Here is a 24845-nt window from a genome sequence, read left to right as displayed (position 1 = left end):
ATCAACAAAACTGTAGTCCAACCTTATATACTCTATAGATGGATCAGAATGGTATATTCTGCATAGCAGGGGTGTGTCAAACACTCCCAGCAACATTCTTACATATGACCTGATTAAAATGTAATTGGGAAACATTTAACAAAATAATTTAAATAAAGAAAAACACTGATAATGCCAATGTGATCTTCTAAGGTACTATGTAACCTGTAGAGATTCTTATAAACATTTTAATAGCCTCGACTTTTCTTTTAAGTTTGACATTAATCCTCCAAGTTAGCTCTACTGTTTTTGCCTTATCACTTGCTCAGCTGGAGAAGTATTCTAGCAAATGTCTCTACTACTCACAGCCATCTTTACAGTTAGTTTGCTGCTTTTTATTACTCCTGTTGCTCAAATAGCTTCCTCTGCCTGAAATTTCACCCATGTATCCAAATCCTATTAACATTTCAAGATCAAAATCAAGATAATACAATATAAATATATAAGATAATAGATTCAAAACAGGCAGAATTAACTACATCTTTCAGGTGTCCATGGTAACAAATATTTACCCTTAAAATAGTAAACACTTTGTATTCATTTGCAGAACAGTAGTTGATTCATTCTTATTGAATTTCAAAGAGTTCCCTAAAAATTCCTTTTAGAAAAGGTTTGCTGCTTATGATGAAAATCAATGACCTGTCTGTATATGGCCACTGGCTCTCAAGACACAGAGATTTTCAGGGAAGGCATATACTATATATGTGTATACACACACACACACACATCATATTTATTGTAAAATTCCAAAAAGAATAATAATAGAGCATCTTTGTTAGACTAAATTAAAAATATACTATGAGCTCCTGAAGTGAATTTGTTGATTATTAATAATTGCAGGCAGAATAAGTTGGAGATAAATTCTTTCCTATTCCATTTAAAGATTTCATGTACAGATTTATTAGCTTTATTTTTGCACCTATTTTTCTAAAACTGAATAGAATGGATTTAAAGAATCTATGTTATATTTAGGATTAAATAGATACTTGATACTTTACTAATTACCATTTATTAAGGAATTTGCAGTTCAAAAAATATGAATTAACAGTTAGAAAAGATATAAATATAACTTCACAATGGTTGTATCAAACATCTTTATACTTCATATTAACATCAATTCATCAACTCAAACAATTATAGAAGTTCCCTCAAATATTTATTACTTCTAATACAACCCAATCAAAAAATATTCCTCTCAGAGAAGCAGCACAGCAATTTATTTCATCAAGCATTTCTATCATGGGGGTAGGGGGGGCAGCTAGGTGGCCCAGTGGATTGAGATCTAAGCCCAGAGGTAGAAGGGTTCAAATCTGGCCACAGACACTTCCTAGCTGTGTGAACCTGGGCAAGTTGCTTAACCCCCATTGCCTAGCCCTTACAACTCTTCTGCCTTAGAACCAATACCCCGTACTGATTCTAAAAAAGAAGGTAAGAGAAAAAAAGAAAAAATTCCTATCATCAGATCATTGAATTGGGCATGCAACTAAAAAACTAAAAAAAGAACAAATTAAAATCCCCCAGATGAAGATTAAATTGGAAATTTAAAAAACTGAAAGAGAAATTAATACAACTGAAAGTAAAAGAACTATTGAATTAATTAATAAGACTGGGAGTTGGTTCTTTGAAAAAACAAAGTAGGTAAAGTATTGGTTAATCTAATTAAAAATGGAAGGACAGAAACTATCAGTATCAAATATGAAAAGGGGATTACATATCTAATGAAGGGGAAATTAAGGCAATTATTAGGAGCAATTTTGCCCAATTATATGCCAATAAATCTAATAATCCAATATGTGGATATTTAAAAAAAAAACAAAATGACCAAATTAGCAAAAGAGGAAATAGAATTGCTAAGCAATCTAATATTAGAAAAATAAATTGAACAAACCATCAATGAACTCCCTAAGAAAAACTCCCCAGGGCCAGATGTATCCATAAGTGAATTCTATCAAACATTTAAAGAACAATTAATCCCAACATTACATAAACTATTTGGGAAAATAGGCAAAGAAGGAATCCTACCAAATTATTTTTATGAAATGAATATGTTACCTAAGGCAGGAAGAAAACAGAGAAAGAAAATTATGAATTAATTTCATTAATGAATATAAATGCAAAAATTTTAAATAAGATATTAGCAAAGAAAAAACAGCAATATATCACAAGGATTATCCACTATGACCAGGTGGGATTTATGCCAGGAATACAGGGCTGGTCTAATATTATGAAAATTATCAGCACAGTTGATCATATTAATAATCAAACTATCAGAAATCACGATTATCTCAACAGATACAGAAAAAGCCTTTGACAAAATACAACACCCACTTCTACTGAAAACACTAAAAAAAAATAGGAATAAAAGGGCCTTTCCTTAAAATAATAAGCATTATTTATTTAAAACTATCAGCACATATCATCTGCAATGGGGATAAGTTAAAAGCCTTCCTAATAAGATCAGGAGTGAGGCAAGGATGCTTATTATCACCATTATTTAATACTGGACTGGAAATGCTATCTATAGCAATTAGGGAAGAAAAAGAAATTGAAGGAATTAAAGTAGGAAATGAAGAAACTAAACTATCACTCTTTGCAGATGACATGATGGTATACATGAGAATCCTGGAAAATCAACTAAAAAGCTAGTGGAAATAATAACTTTAGCAAAGTTGAAGGATACAAAATAAACCCACATAAATCAACAGCATGTCTATATATTTCCAACAAAAATCAGCAGCAAGAGTTAGAAAGAGAAACTTCATTTAAAATCACTGTAGACAATATAAAATATTTGGCAATCTTTCTGCCCAGAAAAACATAGGAACTATATGAACACAATTGCAAAACACTTTCCACACAAATAAAACTAGATCTAAACAATAGTAAAAACAATAATTGCTCACTGGTAGGAAAAGCTAATATAATAAAAATTACAATCCTGCCTAAATTAATTTACTTATTCTGTACCTTACCTATCAAACTACCAAAACACTACTTTAGAGAATTAGAAAAAATAATAATAAAATTCATCTGGAAAAACAAAAGATCAAGAATATCAACGGAACTAATGAAAAAAAAGTGAAGGTTGGGGGCCCAACAATACCAGATCTTAAAGTGTACTATAAAACAGTAATCATCAAAACAGTTTGTTACTGGCTAAGAGATAGAAGGGTGGATTATTGGAAAAGACTAGGGGTAAATAACCTCAGCAATCTTGTGCTCAATAAACCCAAAGATCCCAGCTTTAGGGATACGAATCCACTATTTGACAAAAACTGCTAGGAAAATTGGAAAACAGTATGGCAAAAATTAGGTTTAGATCATTATCTCACAACCTATGCCAAGAAAAATTCAAAATAGGTATATGATTTAAACATAGAGATATAAGTAAATTAGGTGAACATGGAATAGTATACCTTTCAGATCTATGGGGAAGGAAAGAACTTAAGATCAAGCAAGAAATAAAGAACAATACAAGATGTAAAATGAAAATAAAAAATAACAATTGTATTAAATTTAAAAGGTTTTGTACAAACAAAACTAATGCAACCAAAATTAGAAGGGAAGCGACAGAATGAGGGAAAAAATTTTTAAACAAAATTCTCTGACAAAGGTATAATCTCTCAAATATACAGAGAACTAAGGCGACTTTATAATAAATCAAGTCATTCCTCAATTGATAAATGGTCAAGGGATATAACTAGGCAGTTTTCAAATGAAGAATTCAAAACTATCAATAATCATATGAAAAAATGTCCTAAATCCTTCCTGATTAGAGAAATGCAATCCAAACAACTCTGAGGTACCACGTTATGTCTAGCAGTTTGGCCAATATGACAGTAAAGGAAAATAATAAATGTTGGAGGGGATGTGGCAAAATTGGGACACTAATGCATTGCTGGTAGACTTGAGAATTGACCTAACTATTCTGGAAGGCAATTTGGAATTGTACCCAAAGCTTTAAAAGAATGCATTTGCTTTGATCCAGCAATACCACTACTATGGTTGAATCCCAGAGATTAAAAAAAATGAGAAATGAGGAGGTGTCCCTCAATTGGGGGATGGTTGAACAAATGGTGATATATGATGCTGATGGAATACTATCGTGTTATAAGGAATGATGAACTGCTTGATCTCTATAAGAACTGGAAAGAACTACATCAACTGTAAAATAAGCAGAACCAGAAGAACATTACATACAGTAACTGAAATACTGTGGGATGATCAAATGTGATTGACTCTGCTACTAAAAGCAATGCAGTGATCCAGGACAATACTGAGGGACTTATGAAAAAGAATGCTATCCACATCTGAAGAAAGAACTGGAGTAGCAGAAACCCAGAAGAAAACACATGATTTGTCACTCGTTTATATGGGTATATGATCTGAGGTTTTAAAAGATTACTCTATTATAAAAATAAATAATATGGAAATAAGATGAGAGATAATATATGTATAACCCAGTGAAATTGCTTGTCAACTCTGGGTAGAGGGAGGAAAGAGGGGATAGAGACAACATGAATCATATAATCATGGAAAAAAAATTTAAAAGAAAAAAATAAAAAATTCCTATCATCAGTTTATAGCAGTTTTTATCATGGGGTCCATGAGCTCCCAAAGGGTCTATGATATATTTCAAGGAGTCTATGAACTTATATGGGGAAAAGTTATATCTTTATTTCATTAATCTTTAGTTTCCTTTGCAACTTGATTTGATTTGATATATTTAAAAATATCCATTATTTTGAGAAGGGATCAATAGGTTTTACTAGACTGTCAAGAATTAATGACATAGGGGGTCAGCTGAGTAGCTCAGTGGATTGAGAGCCAGCCCTAGAGATGGGAAGTCCTAGGTTCAAATCTGGCCTCAGACACTTCCCAGCTGTGTGACCCTGAGTCACACAGTCACTTGACCCCCATTGCCTAGCCCTTACCACTCTTCTGCCTCAGAACCAATACACAGTATTGACTCCAAGAAGGAAGGTAAGGGTCTAAAAAAAAAAAGTTAATGACATAAAAATAGTGTATCTTCCTTATATTTGTTTTGTATATACTTATATATCTTTTGTTCCAACATTAGAATATAAGCTTCTTGAGGGCAAATAATATTTTGCTTTTGTCTTTGTATTCTCAAAGCCAAGCAATATCTTGAAGACAGTAAGTGCTTAATAAGTGCTTGGTTATCCAGCAGATTGAAGGGGAATATCAAAGAAGTTACAGGACAATGGCTCATGGTAGGTGGGGTAATAATAGACAACAAAGAGTTCCTTTTCTCTTTGCCAAGAAAACTTGTCTTTAGACTAGACAGAGAACCAAGATAGAGAAAGGGTTAAAAAAAAAAAAGTTATCAAGCTTAGGAGAATTATGGTCATAGGATAGGGACACCAGGAAGCAAGCTAGAGGAAAGACTGGATCCTGCACTCCTCCTCCCACACCACCTGTCCTCTTCTCAACTGATTTGAATGCTCTTCTCAGAATGGTAAAGTTGAAGGTTTCTCTTAATAACTAATTCTAACCCTCAAATCTTTTAACTAAGATGTTTTATTCTTTAATGTAGAGGAAGTAGGGAGATGGGAGGGGGTGAGAGGAAAATAGGTTTCCCTAATCTTATTCCTGTTGATTGAAGATTGAGATATGAATTTTAATTTAAGAAACACAGTTTTCCTAAAGAGAGATGCTGACAGCAAGAAGCTGACAAGGTTTCTCCTGAATTAAAGCCAAAGGTCTCCTCAGCACTCAGTCTCCTGAATAGGCAATGCCCAAAGAGAGTTTGTTTTTCCAACCTTCCCTTCAAATAGCCAGAGAAGGAATTGAGTTCAAACAGCTGGGCTTCCCAACTGTCTCCTTCAAGATTCTATTGGAACCTTGTCTCCATTTGGTTGATTGGTGGTTCACCAAAATTCCAAATCTCTTGCTGTTTCTTGCAGATCCGTTTTGTCACTTCTCAAAATCCTCGTTTATAGCTGCCACTGATGAGATTCAATTTACCAGAATCAGATGGTACTGATACCTAAGGGTGTGGGAGAAGTGCTATCAAAAAAGCAAAAAAAAAAAGCATTTTCAAAAAATGTTGAAGAATGGCATCTAAACATTCTAGGGTATTGAATTTGATTTCAAGTCCTTGCAAAATGCATGTTATATAATTGTTCCTTTAACATTAAGTCTGTATAGAAAAAAGGGAGTGATACCAAAGAGACAGCATGGCTTCATCAGAAACAGATTGTGCCAGACTAACCCCATGTGTGTTTTTGACGAGGTTACTACATTTAAGATAAAAAACTCTCAAAGTAGTGTACCAAGATTTAGCCAAGCATTAAAAAGTCTTTCATATAGATTGTGAGGAAAAGATGAAGCAATATGGATTAGGCAAAGTTGTGTGGATCTGAAATTAGATGAATGGATTTTGAAAAGGTAGGCAATACTGGTTCTATTTCTACTTGGAAGGCACTGCCATGAAAATTTTATCTATTGTGAAGACTGGTGGTCCCTCCCAGATTCTCCAGTGCCCAGGCCAGAGTCACCTTCCCTGTTTTCCTTCTTTAGGCTCTACTCCTGATGCTCTACTTTCCCCATCATGCCTTGGAAGGCTCCTTCTATCATCTCCAACCTCCCCTTCCCTCCTGCTTTCCAGATACCTTTTATGTGTTGTCTTTCCCTATTAGAACAGCAGGTCCTTAAGAATACGGGCTGACGACTTCCGGTCAAGATGGCGGCTTAGAGAAAGCTAAAGTTCAGATCTCCAGAAACCCTTCCCTACCGACCTCAAACCATATGCTCCTAGGGCACCGAAATTCAAAACAATCAACAGCATAGACGCCAGGAATCCTCCTCCTGGACCTGGATCAAAAGGTATACCCCCCCCCACCAAAGCCAGAACCTGAGATCACTCAGACCTAAGGGGTAGGCAGCACCAAGTCCAAGGCAGCAGAGGGAACCTCAGAGCCTCAGGGCCAGCTATTCTGAAGACCCCTTCCTGAAAACAACCTGACTCAGATGAGGAGGCACCCAACACAGACAGCAGGGAAACAGAGAGAGACAGGGGGAGCTTGTAACCCCCTGGCTGGATCCCTCCATCGGAGTCTCACAGAAGGTCTCTGCCTCAGGGCATACTCAGTTCAACCCAGGGAAAGCTAATCCTATCAGGAGCCCTCAGAGCTCCGGGAAGCCGCAGCCCCTCCCCCCTCAGAGTGCTGGCTCTCCTGGCCGACTAAGGCACAGAAACAAACACCCCGCGGAAAGGGCCGAGCCAGGCTCAGAGCCTAGAAGTAAGGCAACGGAGAAGCACTGGGAGGGAACCGAGGAGGGCAGTAACACAGAAACACCAGCAATTCCTGGCTTCCCCGGGAAGACAGAACAACAACTGCATAGAACAGACAATCTGCCTAGGGCTAAAACCTCTGAACACCATACAGAGATAAGAAAAGCTAGTCCTCCCCACTCAGATAGAGATGGCAAACTCCACAGAAGCACAAAAGTCCCCAAATTCCAAGAAAAACAAGATGAAGGGGGCAGCTTTGGACACATTTTATGGAGCAAAAATACAAAATACAGAGGAAATAGAAGAGGAAACACAAGCAAATACTCCGAAACCTTCCAAAGGAAATGGAAACTCTCCACAAACCCATGAAGAATTTGAATCATAAAGGATCAAAAAGATGGAAGCCTTCTGGGAAGAAAAGTGGGAAATAATGCAAAAGAAATTCATGCATCTACAAAACCAGTTTGACCAAAGTGAAAAGGAAAACCAGGCTTTAAAAGTCAGAATCAGGCAACTCGAAGTCAACGAGCAAGAATTAATAAAGCAAAGCCAAAAGACCAAGAAATTAGAAGAGAACATAAAATATCTCACTGACAAGGTGACAGACTTGGAAAATAGAGGAAGAAGAGATAATTTAAGAATAATTGGACTTCCAGAAAAGCCAGAAATAAACAGCAAAATTGACATCGTAATACAAGATATAATCAAAGAAAATTGCCCAGACATTCTAGAACAAGGGGGCAATACAGCCACTGACAGAGCTCATAGAACACCCTCTACACTAAACCCCCAAAAGACAACTCCCAGGAATGTAATTGCCAAATTCCAAAGCTTTAAATAAAAGAAAAACTCCTACAAGAAGCCAGAAAAGACAATTTAGATATAAAGGAAGGCCAATCAGGGTCACACAAGACCTTGCAAGTTCCACTCTGAATGATCGTAAGGCATGGAACATGATTTTCAGAAAGGCAAGAGAGCTGGGTCTTCAACCACGAATCAGCTATCCAGCAAAACTGACTACATACTTCCAAGGGAAAGTATGGGCATTCAACAAAATAGAATATTTCCAAGTTTTTGCAAAGAAAAGACCAGAGCTCTGTGGAAAGTTCAATATCGAAAAACAAAGAGCATGGAATACCTGAAAAAGTAAATATGAAGGAAAGGAAAAAGGAGAAAAATGTTATCTTTTTCTTTTACTCAAACTCTCTTCTATAAGGACTACATTTATATCAATCTATGTATACTAACATGTGGGGAAAATGTAATGTGTAAATAGGGGGAAAAGAAAGACCAAATAGAATAATCTTTCTCACACAAAGATTCACATGGGAAGGGGAGGGGAAGAAAACTCCTATAAGAAGGAGAGAAAGAGAGTTTTTACTTAAACCTTAATCTCAGGGAATCAACTCTGAGAGGGAAGAACATCCAGATCCATTGGGATCTCGAATTCTATCTTACCCAACAAGGGAAGGGAGAAGGGAAAACCAAGGGGAGGAGGGGGGAGGGAACACAAAAAAGGGAGGGAAGAAGAGGGGGGAGGGGGAGGGAACAAAAAGGGAGGGACTAGAAAGGGAAACATATCAAGGGAGGGGACAAGGGGGACTGATTTAAAGTAAATCACTGGACTAAAAGGTAGAGCCGAGGAAGAAAGGTTAGAATTAGGGAAGGATATCAAAATGCCAGGGAGTCCACAAGTGACAGTCATAACTTTGAACGTGAATGGGATGAACTCACCCATAAAACGCAGACAAATAGCAGAATGGATTAGAATCCAAAACCCTACCATATGTTGTCTTCAAGAAACACATATGTGGCGGGTTGACACCCACAAGATCAGAATTAAAGGATGGAGTAAGACCTTCTGGGCCTCAACTGACAGAAAGAAGACAGGAGTGGTAATCATGATATCTGATAAAGCCAAAGCAAAAATAGACCTGATCAAAAGGGATAGGGAAGGTAATTATATTTTGTTAAAAGGGACTTTAGATAATGAGGAAATATCACTAATCAACATGTATGCACCAAATAATATAACATCCAAATTTCTAATGGAGCAACTAGGAGAATTGAAGGAAGAAATAGACAGTAAAACCATATTAGTGGGAGACTTAAACCAACCATTATCAAATTTAGATAAATCAAATAAAAAAATAAATAAGAAAGAGGTAAAAGAAGTGAATGAAATCTTAGAAAAATTAGAATTAATAGACATATGGAGAAAAATAAATAGGGATAAAAAGGAATACACCTTCTTCTCAGCACCACATGGCACATTCACAAAGATTGACCATACATTAGGTCACAGAAACATGGCACACAAATGCAGAAAAGCAGAAATAATAAATGCAGTCTTTTAAGATCACAAGGCAATAAAAATAATGATCAATAATGGTACTTGGAAAACCAAATCAAAAACGAATTGGAAATTAAGCAATATGATACTCCAAAATTTTTTAGTTAGAGAAGAAATCAGAAACAATTAAAATTTCATTGAGGAAAATGACAATGGCGAGACATCCTTTCAAACCTTTTGGGATGCAGCCAAAGCACTAATCAGAGGTAAATTCATATCCCTGAGTGCATATATTAACAAACTAGGGAGAGCAGAGATCAATCAATTGGAAATGCAAATAAAAAGACTCAAAAGCGATCAAATTAAAAAACCCCAGCAGAAAACCAAACTAGAAATCCTAAAAATTAAGGGAGAAATTAATAAAATCGAAAGTGATAGAACTATTGATTTAATAAATAAGACAAGAAGCTGGTACTTTGAAAAAACAAACAAAATAGACAAAGTACTGGTCAATCTAATTCAAAAAGGAAGGAAGAAAAGTAAATTAACAGCATCAAAGATGAAAAGGGGGACCTCACCTCCAATGAAGAGGAAATCAAGGCAATTATTAAAAATTACTTTGCCCAATTATATGGCAATAAATACACCAATTTAGGTGATATGGATGAATATATACAAAAATACAAACTGCCTAGACTAACAGAAGAGGAAATAGAATTCTTAAATAATCCCATATCAGAAAATGAAATCCAACAAGCCATCAAAGAACTTCCTAAGAAAAAATCCCCAGGACCGGATGGATTCACCAGTGAATTTTATCAAACATTCAGAGAACAGTTAATCCCAATACTATACAAACAACTTGACATAATAAGCAAAGAGGGAATTCTATCAAACTCCTTTTATTACACAAACATGGTACTGATTCCAAAACCAGGCAGGTCAAAAACAGAGAAAGAAAACTATAGACCAATCTCCCTAATGAATATAGATGCAAAAATCTTAAATAGGATACTAGCAAAAAGACTCCAGCAAGTGATCAGAAGGGTCATCCACCATGATCAAGTAGGATTTATACCAGGGATGCAGGGCTGGTTCAATATTAGGAAAACCATTCACATAATTGACCACATGAACAAGCAAACCATCAAGAGCCACCTGATTTTCTTAATAGACGCAGAAAAAGCATTTGATAAAATACAACACCCATTCCTATTAAAAACACTAGAAAGCATAGGAATAGAAGGGTCGTTCCTAAAAATAATAAACAGTATATATCTAAAACCATCAGCTAATATCATATGCAATGGGGATAAACTAGACGCATTCCCAATAAGAACAGGAGTGAAACAAGGATGCCCATTATCAATTTTATTATTCAACATTGTACTAGAAACACTAGCAGTAGCAATTAGAGAAGAAAAAGAAATTTAAGGCATCAAAATAGGCAAGGAGGAGACCAAGTTATCGCTCTTTGCAGATGACATGATTGTCTACTTAAAGAATCCTAGAGATTCAACCAAAAAGCTAATTGAAATAATCAACAACTTTAGCAAAGTTGCAGGATACAGAATAAACCCGCATAAGTCATCAGCATTTCTATATATCTCCAACACAGCTCAGCAGCAAAAACTAGAAAGAGAAATCCCATTCAAAATCACCTTAGACAAAATAAAATACCTAGGAATCTATCTCCCGAGACAAACACAGGAACTATATGAACACAACTACAAAACACTCTCCACACAACTAAAACTAGACTTGAGCAATTGGAAAAACATTAACTGCTCATGGATAGGACGAGCCAATATAATAAAAATGACCATCCTACCCAAACTTATTTATCTATTCAGTGCTATACCCACTGAACTCCCAAAAAGTTTTTTTTCTGATTTAGAAAAAAACCATAACAGTTCATTTGTAAGAACAAAAGATCAAGGATATCCAGGGAAATAATGAAAAGAAAACCACAAATGATGGGGGCCTTGCAGTCCCAGACCTTAAACTATATTACAAAGCAGCAGTCATCAAAACAATTTGGTACTGGCTAAGAGGATCAGTGGAATAGACTGGGGGAAAGCGACCTCAGCAAGACAGTATACGATAAACCCAAAGATCCCAGCTTTGGGGACAAAAATCCACTATTCGATAAAAACTGCTGGGAAAATTGGAAGACAGTGTGGGAGAGATTAGGAATAGATCAACACCTCACACCCTACACCAAGATAAATTCAAAATGGGTGAGTGACTTAAACATAAAGAAGGAAACTATAAGTAAATTGGGTAAACACAGAATAGTATACATGTCAGACCTTTGGGAGGGGAAAGACTTTAAAACCAAGCAAGACATAGAAAGAATCACAAAATGTAAAATAAATAATTTTGTCTACATCAAATTATAAAGCTTTTGTACAAACAAAACCAATGTAACTAAAATCAGAAGGGAAACAAATTGGGGAAAAAATCTTCATAGAAACCTCTGACAAAGGTTTAATTACTCAAATTTATAAAGAGCTAAATCAATTGTACAAAAAATCATGCCAATCTCCAATTGATAAATGGGCAAGGGACATGGATAGGCAGTTCTCAGATAAAGAAATCAAAACTATTAATAAGCACATGAAGAAGTGTTCTAAATCTCTTATAATCAGAGAGATGCAAATCAAAACAACTCTGAGGTATCACCTCACACCTAGCCGATTGCTAACATGACAGTTATGGAAAGTAATGAATGCTGGAGGGGATGTGGCAAAGTAGAGACATTAATTCATTGCTGGTGGAGTTGTGAACTGATCCAGCCATTCTGGAGGACAATTTGGAACTATGCCCAAAGGGCGACAAAAGAGTGTCTACCCTTTGATCCAGCCATAGCATTGCTGGGTCTGTACCCCAAAGAGATAATGGACAAAAAGTCTTGTACAAGAATATTCATAGCTGCACTCTTTGTGGTGGCCAAAAATTGGAAATAGAGGGGATGCCCTTCAATTGGGGAATGGCTGAACAAATTGTGGTATATGTTGGTGATGGAATACTATTGTGCTAAAAGGAATAATAAAGTGGAAGAATTCCAGGGAGACTGGAATGACCTCCAGAAAGTGATGCAGAGCGAGAGGAGCAGAACCAGGAGAACATTGTACACAGAGACAAACACACTGTGGTATAATCGAAAGTAATGGACTTCTCCATTAGTAGTGGTGTAATGTCCCTGAACAATCTGCAGGGATCTAGGAGAAAAAACACTATTCATAAGCAGAGGACAAACTGTGGGAGTAGAAACACCGAGGAAAAGCAACTGCCTGACTACAGCGGTTGAGGGGACATGACAGAGGAGAGACTCTAAACGAACACTCTAATGCAAATATTAACAACATGGCAATGGGTTCGAATCAAGAACACATGTAATACCCAGTGGAATCACGCGTCAGCTATGGGGGGTGGGGGGGAGGAAAAGAAAATGATCTTTGTCTTTAAATGAATAATGCATGGAAATGATCAAATAAAATATTATAAAATTAAAAAAAAAAAGAATCCCTGCTTTGTCACGTACTGTGTACTTTTAGGCAGGTCACTTTGGGCCTCCCAGACTCAGTTTCCTTACTTGTGAAATGGGAAAAAACACTGGCTTGTAAATCTCAAGTCAAAGTGAGAAGCCTTTATTAAGCTCCTACTTAGCCCAGGCACTGTGCTGAGCTCAGGAGAAACAACATGCAAACATCTACGCACAGCCTCAGGCGCTCCCTGGCTGTGAGATCCTGACCAAGTCCCTTAACTAAATTCTTACCATTCTGCCTTGGAACCAATCGATTCTAAGACAGAAGATAAGGGGTTAAAAACAAAACAAATAAATATCTATGCACAAATAAGATACGACAAGATAGACAAACCAACAGACAGGTGGATGGATGGATGGATGGGTGGATGGATGGATGGATGGATAGGATAGGATAAACTGGAGATAATCTGAGAAGGAAGGCACTACCAACATGAAGGAGCATTGAAGTTTCTTGCAGAAAAGAACTTTTGCTTAAACTTGAAGAAAACCAGAGAGAAATGTTCAGCCATTTATCACTCATGTTCAACTCTTCAAGACCCCCCATTTGGGGTTTTCTTATCAGAGATACTGGAGTGGTTTGCTATTTCCTTCTCCAGCTCATTTTACAGATGAGGAAACTGAGACAAACAAGGTGAAGTGACTTGTCCAGGGTCACACAGCTAGTTAACTTCTGAGGGCAGATTTGAATTTGGGTCTTCTTTATTCCAGACTTGGCTGCTCTGGTAGTTAATTGATATGAATAAATGTGAGGCTCTTCCACTTAGGAGCCTCAGTTTTCTCCTCTGTAAAGTGAGGGGAGGAGACTAGATAATGTTTAAGAGCCCTTTCTTCCCTATAGTCTAGGGTCACACACACCCCAGCCCTCCAGTCTGGGTGGACCTTCCACCTTCTTGCTTTGGTATCTTGGCTCACACCCTTCCTTCTTTCCCAGAAGGAGGGTGTGTTGGAAAAAATCCTGGACCTGCAGTTCTAACCCATGAGTCTGAGCCCCACCTCTCTCTTCCAGGATGTGAGCCACCTTCACTACCTGAAAGACCTTGTGGGGGTCTCTACAATAAAGAGGTTGGATGAGACGATGCCTGAGGCTTCCTTTCAGCTCTCAGCACAAGGCTTTGAGTTCTCACTGAAACTTCTCCAGCTGAGCTAGACCTGCGGTCAGAAAATCCCACCTCTGACCCTTATTAGCTGTATGAGCTTGGGCAAGTCAATTAACCTTCCCCAGCCTCAGTTTCCCCATCTGTAATATGAGGATAATAATAATGGTCCTCACTACACCAGGGTGTTGTAAGGATCAAATGAGAAAACCCACATAAAGCCCTACCTAAAAGCTGGCTATTATAATTACTATCCATAAGGCTTTGGGCAAGTCATTCCCCTTCATGAGCCTCAGTTTCCCCATTAGAAAGACAAGAAAGAATCAGAGGACTTAATTCGAGGAATGTTCTTAGATCTAGCCCAATCTACTCATTTTATAAAATTGTTGCTTTTTTCGGTGTTTTTTTGGTCCTATCTGAGTCTCTGTGACCCAATAAAGGGTTTTCTTGACAAAGATACTGGAGTGATTTGCCATTGCTTTCTTGGGCTTATTTTACAGATAAGGAAACTGAGGCCAACAGGATTAAGGTTCACATGGCTAGTAAGTACCTAAGACCAGATTTGAACTCAGGGAAGTCAATCTTCCTGACTTCTGGCCCAGGGTTCCACGCAGTGTGGCTGCTCCCATTTTACACACAGGGAAAGTGAAGTCCAGATAATATGGGCCAGTTTCCTAGAAGATGAAGGGGTCCCCAAGAGTCAGGGCTGGAAGGGATCACAGATCCCTCTTCTCTCCCTCTTGCAGCCCTCTTGTACTCCGGAGACATCTTGTCACCCTCCCCAGACTTTGTGCCTTGGGTGTGAGGGTAGAAGCCAAGCTTCACTCATCTCCGTCTCCCCCTGAGCTAGGGTTTGATGGATGGAAGGATTTCCCCAGGAGAAGGGGGGAAGGAGAGGACATTCCAGGCAGGGGGCAGATTACAAGTGAAGATACGGTGAAAGAGAAACCTGGGACACAGATACACACAAACTCACTCATATTATTGCGGGGAGGGACTCTGGGCTGTATAGACTTGTCTGGCCTGGCATTGAGGCTGGAATATTAAAGACGGTGAGGCACCTCAGTGGCTAGAGTGCTGGGTCTGGAGTCGGGAAGAACTGAGTTCAAATCCAGCCTCAGAGAGTGTGTGGGAGCCTGAGCAAGTCTCTTAACCTTCAATTTCCTCATCTGTAAAATAATCTGGAGAAGGAAAGGGGCAAACTAGTCAAGTGACCTTGGAAAAGTCATTTAACCCTATTTGTCTGTTTCCTCATCTATAACATGAGTTGGAGAAAGAAAGGGGAACCCACTCCAGGATCTTTGAGGTAAAGTAAACTGAACACTAGACTTGAAGATGAGTTCAAATTCTAATCCCATCTCTGAGACTCAGTTGCTGTGACTGTAAAATGGAGTTAATACTTACACTTATAGGCCCTCTCCCTGAAGATTTATGTCTCTCTTTTATAACTCTTACCTTTTGTTCTAATAACAACTCTAACTGGGGAAATGGGGGTTAAGTGACTTGCCCAGGGTCACACAGCTGGTGCTCTATCCACTGTGCCACCTAGCTGCCTATATCTTCCATGCCTCTTGGGCAGGCACAAGGAATGGATGAGGAGTGGGATGGGGAAAAAGCCCAAATTTGGGGGGGGGGTCATCTGGTCCAACCCCATCACTTCACGAAAGTCGGAAGACCCAGAGAGCTTCAGTCAGTGACTTGCTCAGGGTCCCGGGCAGAGCCAGGGGTCCAGCTGCAGTCCTTTCACTTGGGCCCCCAATTCAGTGCCTTTTCCACGACACCTAGATTAAGTCAACTGGAGGGGTAGGATGGGCCAGACTGAGAGTCAGAGACCCGATGCTCTTTGGGATCTGAGAAATCGTTTCAGTTTGCTTCACAAATTTATTTATCAAGTATGTGTGAAGTCTGGGGCTGCACACTAAGGAAGTTAAAGAAATACGGTCAGTGGATGGAGAGCTAGTCCTGGGTTCAAATGTGAGCCAGTTCTTAGCTGTGTGATCCTGGGCAAGTCATTTAACCCTGTAGCCTAGCCCTTCCTGCTCTTCTGGTTCCAAGGCAAGGGCCAGTGGAGATGCTCTCTCCAGTCTCTCCGGCTCTGCCATTCTGTCTGGTCCCAAACAATGGACTCTCTCCAGCTTTTCTCTGGCTCACATCCATGTAGAGCCATGTCTTTGGGGCTGGGGAAGACTTGAGGGAAGAGAGAAGAGGGATAAAGAGAGAGGAAAGCAGGGCAGAGATGGAAAAAGGAGCGGGAGAAAAGGAAGGAGAGCTTCCATTCTTTCCTACCCCCTTAAGAAGCCAGCCCGCTGCCATTAGGGCGTAACCTAGCTTGGTCTTCCCTCAACATCGCTCTACCTCCAGGGAGCTCTCAGAGCACCCCACCGGGCTGAGGTCGGGGGTCAGACGATCAGAGGCAGCTGCTACTGCCCCAGCCTCCCATCAGCCAGGAGGGTCCCCTATTGCAAATGGCAGGATCCCCTCCCAGAGGCAGCAGGGCCTCCCTCCTCCACGCCCCCTGCCTCCCATGATGTCCGGGGGCCCTCCCGGAGGTGATACTTCCAGACGTCACTGGCCCCTCCCAGACCAGAAGTCAGGCCTGCTCCCCCTGAGTCATCCACACTCTCCTCTCCCAGGGCGGCCCCAGGAGGGGAGGACTCTGCACATTCACTCGCAGGGTGAAACTCCAGCTATCTTATCTTCATCTCCTAAGACTCAGCCAGATTCCAGGTGGACCTTGATAGCCAGGAATGGCCCCAGCCCTTTTCCTCCTCCAGCAAAAATGCTTCCTTCCTCCTTCCCCCACTCACTGCCTCTTATTCTTCTAACCTTCAAACCCCATCTTCCAACTCTGGCACTCAAGGCCCTCCAGGGTCTGATGGAAACTTCACAGGGAGCTGGAGTAGGTCAAGAATCAGATGCCAAGTGTGGAGCCAGAGGCTTTGATCAGAATCCCTGCTTTCTGCTGGGTTTGTACCCCAAAGAGATAATAAGGAAAAATACATGTACAAGAATATTCATAGCTGCGCTCTTTGTGGTGGCCAAAAACTGGAAAATGAGGGGATGCCCTTCAATTGGGGAATGGCTGAACAAACTGTGGTATATGTTGGTGATGGAATACTATTGTGCTAAAAGGAATAATAAAGTGGAGGAATTCCATGGAGACTGGAACAACCTCCAGGAAGTGATGCGGAGTGAGAGGAGCAGAACCAGGAAAACAATGTACACAGAGACTGATACACTGTGGTACAATCGAACGTAATGGACTTCTCCATTAGTGTCAATGCAATGACCCTGAACAATCTGCAGGGATCTAGGAGAAAAAACACTATTCATAAGCAGAGGACAAACTGTGGGAGTAGAAACACCGAGGAAAAGCAACTGCCTGACTATAGCGGTTGAGGGGACATGACAGAGGAGAGACTCTAAACGAACACTCTAATGCAAATATTAACAACATGGCAATGGGTTCGAATCAAGAACATATGTGATACCCAGTAGAATCACGCGTCGGCTATGGGGGGTTGAGGGGGAGGAAAAGAAAATGATCTTTGTCTTTAATGAATAATGCTTGGAAATGATCAAATAAAATATTATAAAATTAAAAAAAAAAGAATAGGGGCTGACTTTCCTTTTGCTGGTATTTAGATTCTCAATGATAAGTATTAAAAAAATTCAAAGAACTGGAAATTGAGGAGATGTCCATCAATTCAAGAATGGCTAAGGAAATTGTGGCACAAGATTGTGATGAAACACTCATGCACTTAAGAAACAATAAGCAGGTAAATTTTTTAAGAACATGGAATCACCTACATCAAATTATGAAGATAGAAACGAGCAGAACCAAAAAAAACATTACATACAGTAACATATATATTGTTTGAAGAATGACTTGTATATGTTCACCTCCAGAGAAAGAACTAAGAAGTAGAAATAAGCTCGACAATTTTTACATACATAAATCTTTTTGTCAAATGTCTTCTCTAAAGAGGAGGAGGGAGAAAAGGAGTTACCTGAGGAAGGAGAAAAGGGAGAAAGTTATCTGATAATTTGAATATAACAAACAAGTAAACAAAATAAAAAAAAAACAATTACTTGTTGACTTGACACAGTGAAGGAAAGAACAAGCAGCTATAATCATCTGAAAAAGATCTTGAGGTTTCAGTGGGGTTGAGTGGAGTTCAACAGAAGTCAGTTAGGAGGTATGTCAACCAAAAAACTAGCATGCTTTCAGTATAATACACTGAAAGATCTTTCTTCCAAGAATGAGAAAGTGATAAGTGCTCCTGTACTTTGCCCTGAGGCTTCTCTGTCTTAAATGTTCAATTCCTTTATCATATTTGAGGAATAGCATTGAAAAGCTAGAGAGTGCCTAGTCAAGACCCAGGAGGATGGTGAAGAGGCTAACGTTCCTACCACGTGAGGCCTGACTGATGGAACTGGGGGTGCTGAGCCAAAAGAATAGAAGGCAAAAAATGGATATAATAGTTATCTTCAGGAATCTTTAGTGGGAGAAAGATAAGACTTTTTTTTTACTTGGCTCCAGAGAATAGAGCCAGGAGTAACAGGGAGAAGTTGCAGAGATAAATATTGGCTTGACATAAAAAAAAATTTACTAAAATTAACAGCAATCCAAAAGTAGACTGGATAGCTTCATGAGGTAATGAGCTCTCTATCCCTGGAGGTCTTCAAGAAAAGGCTAGATAACTACTTATCAGGTAGGCTTGTAGGAGGGGGTTTCTAGTTATGGATTGTAGTGAGGTCTTCTCCAATTCTGAGATTTCATCATTCTGTTTTCTAATTGTTTCTATATCATGAGATCTTGGAGGAATTGTCCTAAATTTAAAGCAGCCTAAAATGCCAGAGCCAATACTTACTGAATCAATTATTTCCTGATGAGAGACCTCTGAAGTTATGGCTGAGATTTAATTTAAATTTTTAAAGATTGTCTCCAGGGTTCCAGTCATATGGGACAAGTCTTTTAAAAATTTTATTCTATGAGATGACATTATTTAGTTTCACTTAATTGAGATATTTAGAGAAATGCTTAAAACAGAAAGCACCTTGTCACAGCTAACAGAATAAAGAGCATTTTGCATCTCTTGAAGTTATAGCATTCTTCTTATAAATATTCCCACTAAACACTCTAATGGTCCCTTGTGTACTTATTTCCTGACCTAAATAACTCACTCGAGAACTTGGTATATATTTTGACAGTGTCTCAAGAATCAATGCCCTAAAACACATAATCCTACCAAAACAGATTTCTCATTTCTGGCTTCAGTCTTCAGACATACTGAATGTCTAGTCATTTGGATGCAGATAATTGTGATCTTTCAGTAACACTTTAAAATTCTTTTAACAGTTGAGTTCTGGAAAAGGCATAAAAGAAGTCTATAATTAGAATGTACTCACCATAGCCATACTCTACTGTGTACAATCAAAGAAATTTACTTAGAAACACCACCAGCAACTTGGATCAAGTTGAATTTTTTTACTTTTTCCAAATCACACAAAATAAGGGTAATGAATATAGTAAGACATAAAAATAAACTGATAAACTAATATGTTTTTCAAGATTTATAGGTACATAGAAATCTTTCAAAAAAAGCCTCAAGAATCTAAAGCATAAAATTTAAATACTATGATTCTGGATTATAAAAACGACAATTGAGTTTTAATTTTGTAATAGTCAATATCTGCTTTTTATTATTTTAAAATGCTGTAGTTATTGCTTCTGAGAAATGTTAAAATTATGAAACAAGCAAAAAAAAAAACTAGGGATCATAACACAGAGAAATAAATTTGCCTTCATTGGCATCCTGGAGGCTTGGTGGGGTAAGAAGGAAATGTGACTCTTGAAGAAAGTGTTTTATTTAGAAGAAGCAAAGAAGGTACAGGAGAGAAACAGGATAGAGGTTTTAGTGAGTTGTAATTTCAATAAAGGTCAATAATGTGATATGGAAGCAAAGAAATCTGGCATGACCTTATAGGCTATTCAAAAAGAGTCATCACATTCTAGAAACAAGGAAATGATGACTCTGTCTTGAACAAATCTCATGTAGAGAACTCTATTCAGCTCTGAGTATCCTATTTTGAGAAGAATATTGATAAGCTGGAGAGCACAACCATGATGGTGAGAGGCTAGTTTGTGTCACATAACAAAAGACTGAAGGAATGGATATTAAACCTAAAGAAGAAAAAATATAGATGAATCATGATTGCTGTCTTCAAATACATACAGGGCTATCACCTGTAAAAAGAATTAAGTTTATTCTACTTCATGCCAGAGGGCAAAACTGGGAGCAAGCAGAGGAACTATAAGGCAGCAAATTTAGATGTGAATTGAGGAAAAATCTTTCTAACAACTAAAACCAACCCCAAAAAAGAATGACCCATACTGGTAGACAGAGGTTTCCACTTTACTGGAGATATTCTAGTAAATCTTAATGGTCATTTGTCTGGAAAATAGTAGAGGGAATTTTTTAAGGTATATGATGGCTATATGATCACTGATATCCTTTCTAACTTGAATACTCTAAGATTTTGTGAAATAATCTTCATGAAATTCACAACAATACAGCAAGATGGAATCAAATACCTCAAGTCCCCAAAGTTATGACTTTAAGAAGACATTTTATCAGAATTTGATATTTAAATACAATCTGATAGAAAGTTTTCCTCACTTATTATCCTGCAAGTCTAGGCTTAAGCTAACTCTGTTTGCTTTCTTTAATGAAAACTAACTCTGCCATATAGCTACAGACCAAAGAAAGTAAATGTTAGTTTTGCCAACACAAAATAGAAACTAAAAAGACATGAATTAAGTATTGCTATTTTACCTGCAGAATGGCCACTTCATTACGAAGCTGACTTTCTTGTTTTGTGGGGAATCTCATCTTATCAATCACTTTAATAGCCACATCTCGTCCAGTTTTTCTATGTTTTCCTGGAGAAAAAGAAGTAAAGTTATTTTATTTAAAAAAAAGAAAGAAAAGAAAAGAAAAAGCAAAGTAAACACAGCAAAAATGAAAACTTTCCTAAATATCAAATACCATATTGGAAAGTTGTCCACCAGCTGAAATAAGCAAGCTTATCTGAAATGTTGTAAATTTGCTTGTGCATTTCCATCCTTTCTAGTATTTGTTAATTTACCTCCCTAACCCCTTACTAATAAGAAGAAGGAAAAAACTGATATTTTCCTTTCTATATTTATTTACCTACTAAGAGATTATTTAGGAAACTCAACTGGGATAAAAAAAAAGGCAAAAATGTCTTTGCTGAACGTAGGAGAAAGAGTGCTTATAATGTGCTGTAATCAAGCCCTCAGTGGCTCAGCTTAGGAAGAAAACTAGGCCTCTGACTTCATTTTATTCCAGGCTCACCCTGCTTGTGTGAATTTTAGATTTACTCCATCCTGCTTAGTCTTTAGAATTTTAGCAACCAGGAATGTATACACCCCCCACTTAAGGATTAAGTGTTGGGGAGGATGGTCTATGATCCACCTGTGCTAGCAAGTGACAAATCAGAAACAAGTGACTGACCCCTTGGACTGTCCTAAGCCAAGTTTAAGCCATCATTGGTATATGTGAGACACAGGAAGTGATGTAAAGAACGGCCTTTATATTTCACATCACTTCCTATGAGAGAAAACTTTTTGCAGACTTTGGCGGTGGAACTTGACGTGGAGGAGCTCTAATATGGAACTTCAGCCTGCTTCCCTGAACGACCTCGTAGTGAATGATAAGGCTGACTCCCCTGTCCCTTGACCTCTCTGAAGGCACCAGCCTCCAAGGAGGCCTCTCATCTTGGAGGAGGCCTCATCGCTGGAAGCCAAGCTAGATTTAATCTTCTGGGAAGGCCCCTTGGCTGAGAGGCCTCTGAACGCCCCCTGGCTCAGACGAGGCTGGAGTAGATATAATTCCCTTTTCCCTCTTTCTCCATCATTCTTAATTTCTTCCTTCCATTGTAAATAAACCACCATAAAATTCTATTCTGACTTGAGTATTTCTTTGGGATTTAGGATTTAAATCCCCGGCAACCACTAAAATTATATTCAGTCTCAACCCTAAAATTTACCCTTAACACTTGGCAGAGCAGCATCCCTATATTCTTGGTAAAATACTCAGATGGTAACCCCTTCTACTTTCCAAAGATAGTGGCCAGCCTTATGGCAATTTACTTCTGCTATAAAGCTGTTCTTCCAAAAGTCGATCTAGGGGTCTGGAAGCCTTCTAAGATTGGCTGAGATGACAAGAGCTGGTGCTCAACTGGCACAGCCTTCAAGAACTCGAGACAATGATGGGTTGAGGTTTGGGACAGAATACGAAGAATAGCTAGCACTGATACAGCATTTTTAAGGTTTTCAAGGCACTTTACATATTACCTCAGCTGATTCTCAAAATAACCCTGAGAGGTGGATGCAATTATTCTTATTTTACAGATGAGGTAACTAAGTCTAAGAAAAGTTAGTTAACTTGCCCTAGAGGAGGGGAGGCTGTCAAACAACTAAGTGACTGAGGCAGGATTCAAGCATAGGTCTTCCTATCTCTAAGTCCAGAATGACAATGTCCATTGTATCCCTAGCCGTCTCTATACCACAAGAAGGCCTAAGAGGGGGAACTTTAATAGAAACTGATAAAATAAACATTTTAAAAGGGGAAGATATTATGTAAATAAGTTAATTATCTCATCTATAGCACTTCTTGCTCTCCAAATACCACAAATTGTTGTGATAGATGATGTTTCTCCAACTTTTTCTAAATTGAAAATAACATATAAAGTCAGAAAAAAAGCTTTTGATAAGATTGGAACATTTTTTTACATACTTAAAGGCAAAAATTCCTCATGAAATGTCACAAGATTTGTGAATATCCACATCAATGAGATCATCAATTCATCAAAGTTTTGGAATCTTTCAACAAACCATTTTCAGAGTTGTAAGGAATGATATATATGCACTTATGAGACAAACATGGTATTGAATCTAAAATTTGATACAAATAACTCTTCAATCTATATAACTAGTCCTAGTCTCTCTCCTGAGCTCTAATTTCACATTATGAGCAGACATTTCATATGAGATGTCCAACAGACAAATCAAAATCAACATGTGCAAATATCATCTCATCGTTTTTCACCAAATCCAATCCTCTTCCAAATCCCTCTATTTCTCTCAAGGACGCAATAATGCTCCCCATTACTCAGCTTCATAACCATATGTATATCCTTGACTCCTCACTTGCCCTCCTGATTACATAAATAATCAGCTGACAAATCTTGTCATTTCTACCCGGAAACATATTTCATATTCATCTGCTTCTCTTCAACTCACACAGCCACTATCCCCTCGAGCCCTTGGCACCTTGGATCTGAGCTGTTACAAAAAGCCTAATTAGTCTCCCTGATTCTCTCTATATGCTAGTCCAATCTACAAACTGCTATCAAAATGATTTTTCTAAAATGCAGGTCTGATCAAGTTATTCTAATACTGAATAAACTCCAATGGCTCCATGCTCAAAGTTAAGCTCTTGTTAATTTCTTCAAGCCCTTCACAAGCTGGCTTCCAACCTACTCCTCCAACATTATAAATTACTCTCTTTCCCATACTTTATGATCTAGCCAAACTGGACTTCTTACTGCTCCCACACATGAAATTCCAAGACTTGGTAGTGGCTGTCCTTAACACCAGAAATAAATTCCTTCTCACTTTCTTGTTTATTACCTTCAAAATCTGCACAAGTTCCACCTTCTAGATGACAGTGTTGGGCATATACCCAAAGAGGTCAATGGCAAAAAGAAAGGCTGCAGATCTTATAAAATATTTTTAGCAGTATGCTTTGTAGTAGCAAAGAACAGGACACAAAGTAGACATTTATCATTTGGAGAATGTCTAACAAGTTGTTGTACATGAATATAACAAAATATTACTATGTATTAAAAATCAAAAACTATGATGAACAAAGTAAAGCATGGAAAGATTTATTAGACATAAACAAAGACAAAATGAAATAAATAAAACCAAGAAAACAACATACCTCCTAACTATTACAGGGAAAATGGAAGGAACAACTAAACAACAAAAATTAGACACTGAAAATTTTCAATGACCAAGCTTGGCCTCAAAGAAGAGATAAGACATTTTCCCCTGAGCACTTTATATAACAATAGACTTTTCCAATATGTTGGCTACTTCTGTTTAACTTTTTTTTTCCCCTTTCTATTTTATCCTTTAATACAAGACACAACTCTGTAAGTGGTTGGGATGAAAAGGATGCAGAGGGAAATGTTAATGTTATAAAAATAAAAGGCATCAATAGAAATTTATTTAAACAAAAAACTCATGGCTTACCTCCATATACAATGCCAAACTGTCCTGAACCTAGGACCTCATCAGCAAAGATCTGGTATACCGAGCTAATATCCTATTTTAGGGGAAAAATTTAAATTTATATTCAAATATAATTTAAATTAATAATGTAATATTTAATAAACATATGTCTCCAGTGACTCCATTATAATAAATATGCTAGTTTTCACATTTTTAAAAAATTCTACTTAAGAAGTAAAATCTATCTTTCAAGATACATCCTTTCCCTTACTGTCTTTAAA

At 38.0% G+C, this 24845-nt stretch overlaps 1 protein-coding gene across 2 annotated transcripts in view; it reads right to left on the bottom strand.

Moving 5' to 3' along the window:
• The window catches only part of PRKD3 (protein kinase D3), a 124920-nt gene that overhangs the window by 10133 nt on the left and 89942 nt on the right, over nt 1-24845 (bottom strand). For both annotated transcript variants that reach the window (XM_056795312.1, XM_001363077.4), the window contains exons 13-14: nt 24586-24658; nt 21077-21183 (exon numbers count right to left, since the gene is read on the bottom strand). In XM_056795312.1, coding sequence (XP_056651290.1) covers nt 21077-21183; nt 24586-24658 — 180 coding nt within the window. The remainder of the gene's footprint in view (nt 1-21076; nt 21184-24585; nt 24659-24845) is intronic.

The sequence above is a fragment of the Monodelphis domestica genome, chromosome 1, assembly GCF_027887165.1.
Source record: "Monodelphis domestica isolate mMonDom1 chromosome 1, mMonDom1.pri, whole genome shotgun sequence".
In the NCBI taxonomy this organism is placed as follows: Eukaryota; Metazoa; Chordata; class Mammalia; order Didelphimorphia; family Didelphidae; genus Monodelphis; species Monodelphis domestica.
This window is presented reverse-complemented; position numbering and strand designations above follow the sequence as displayed.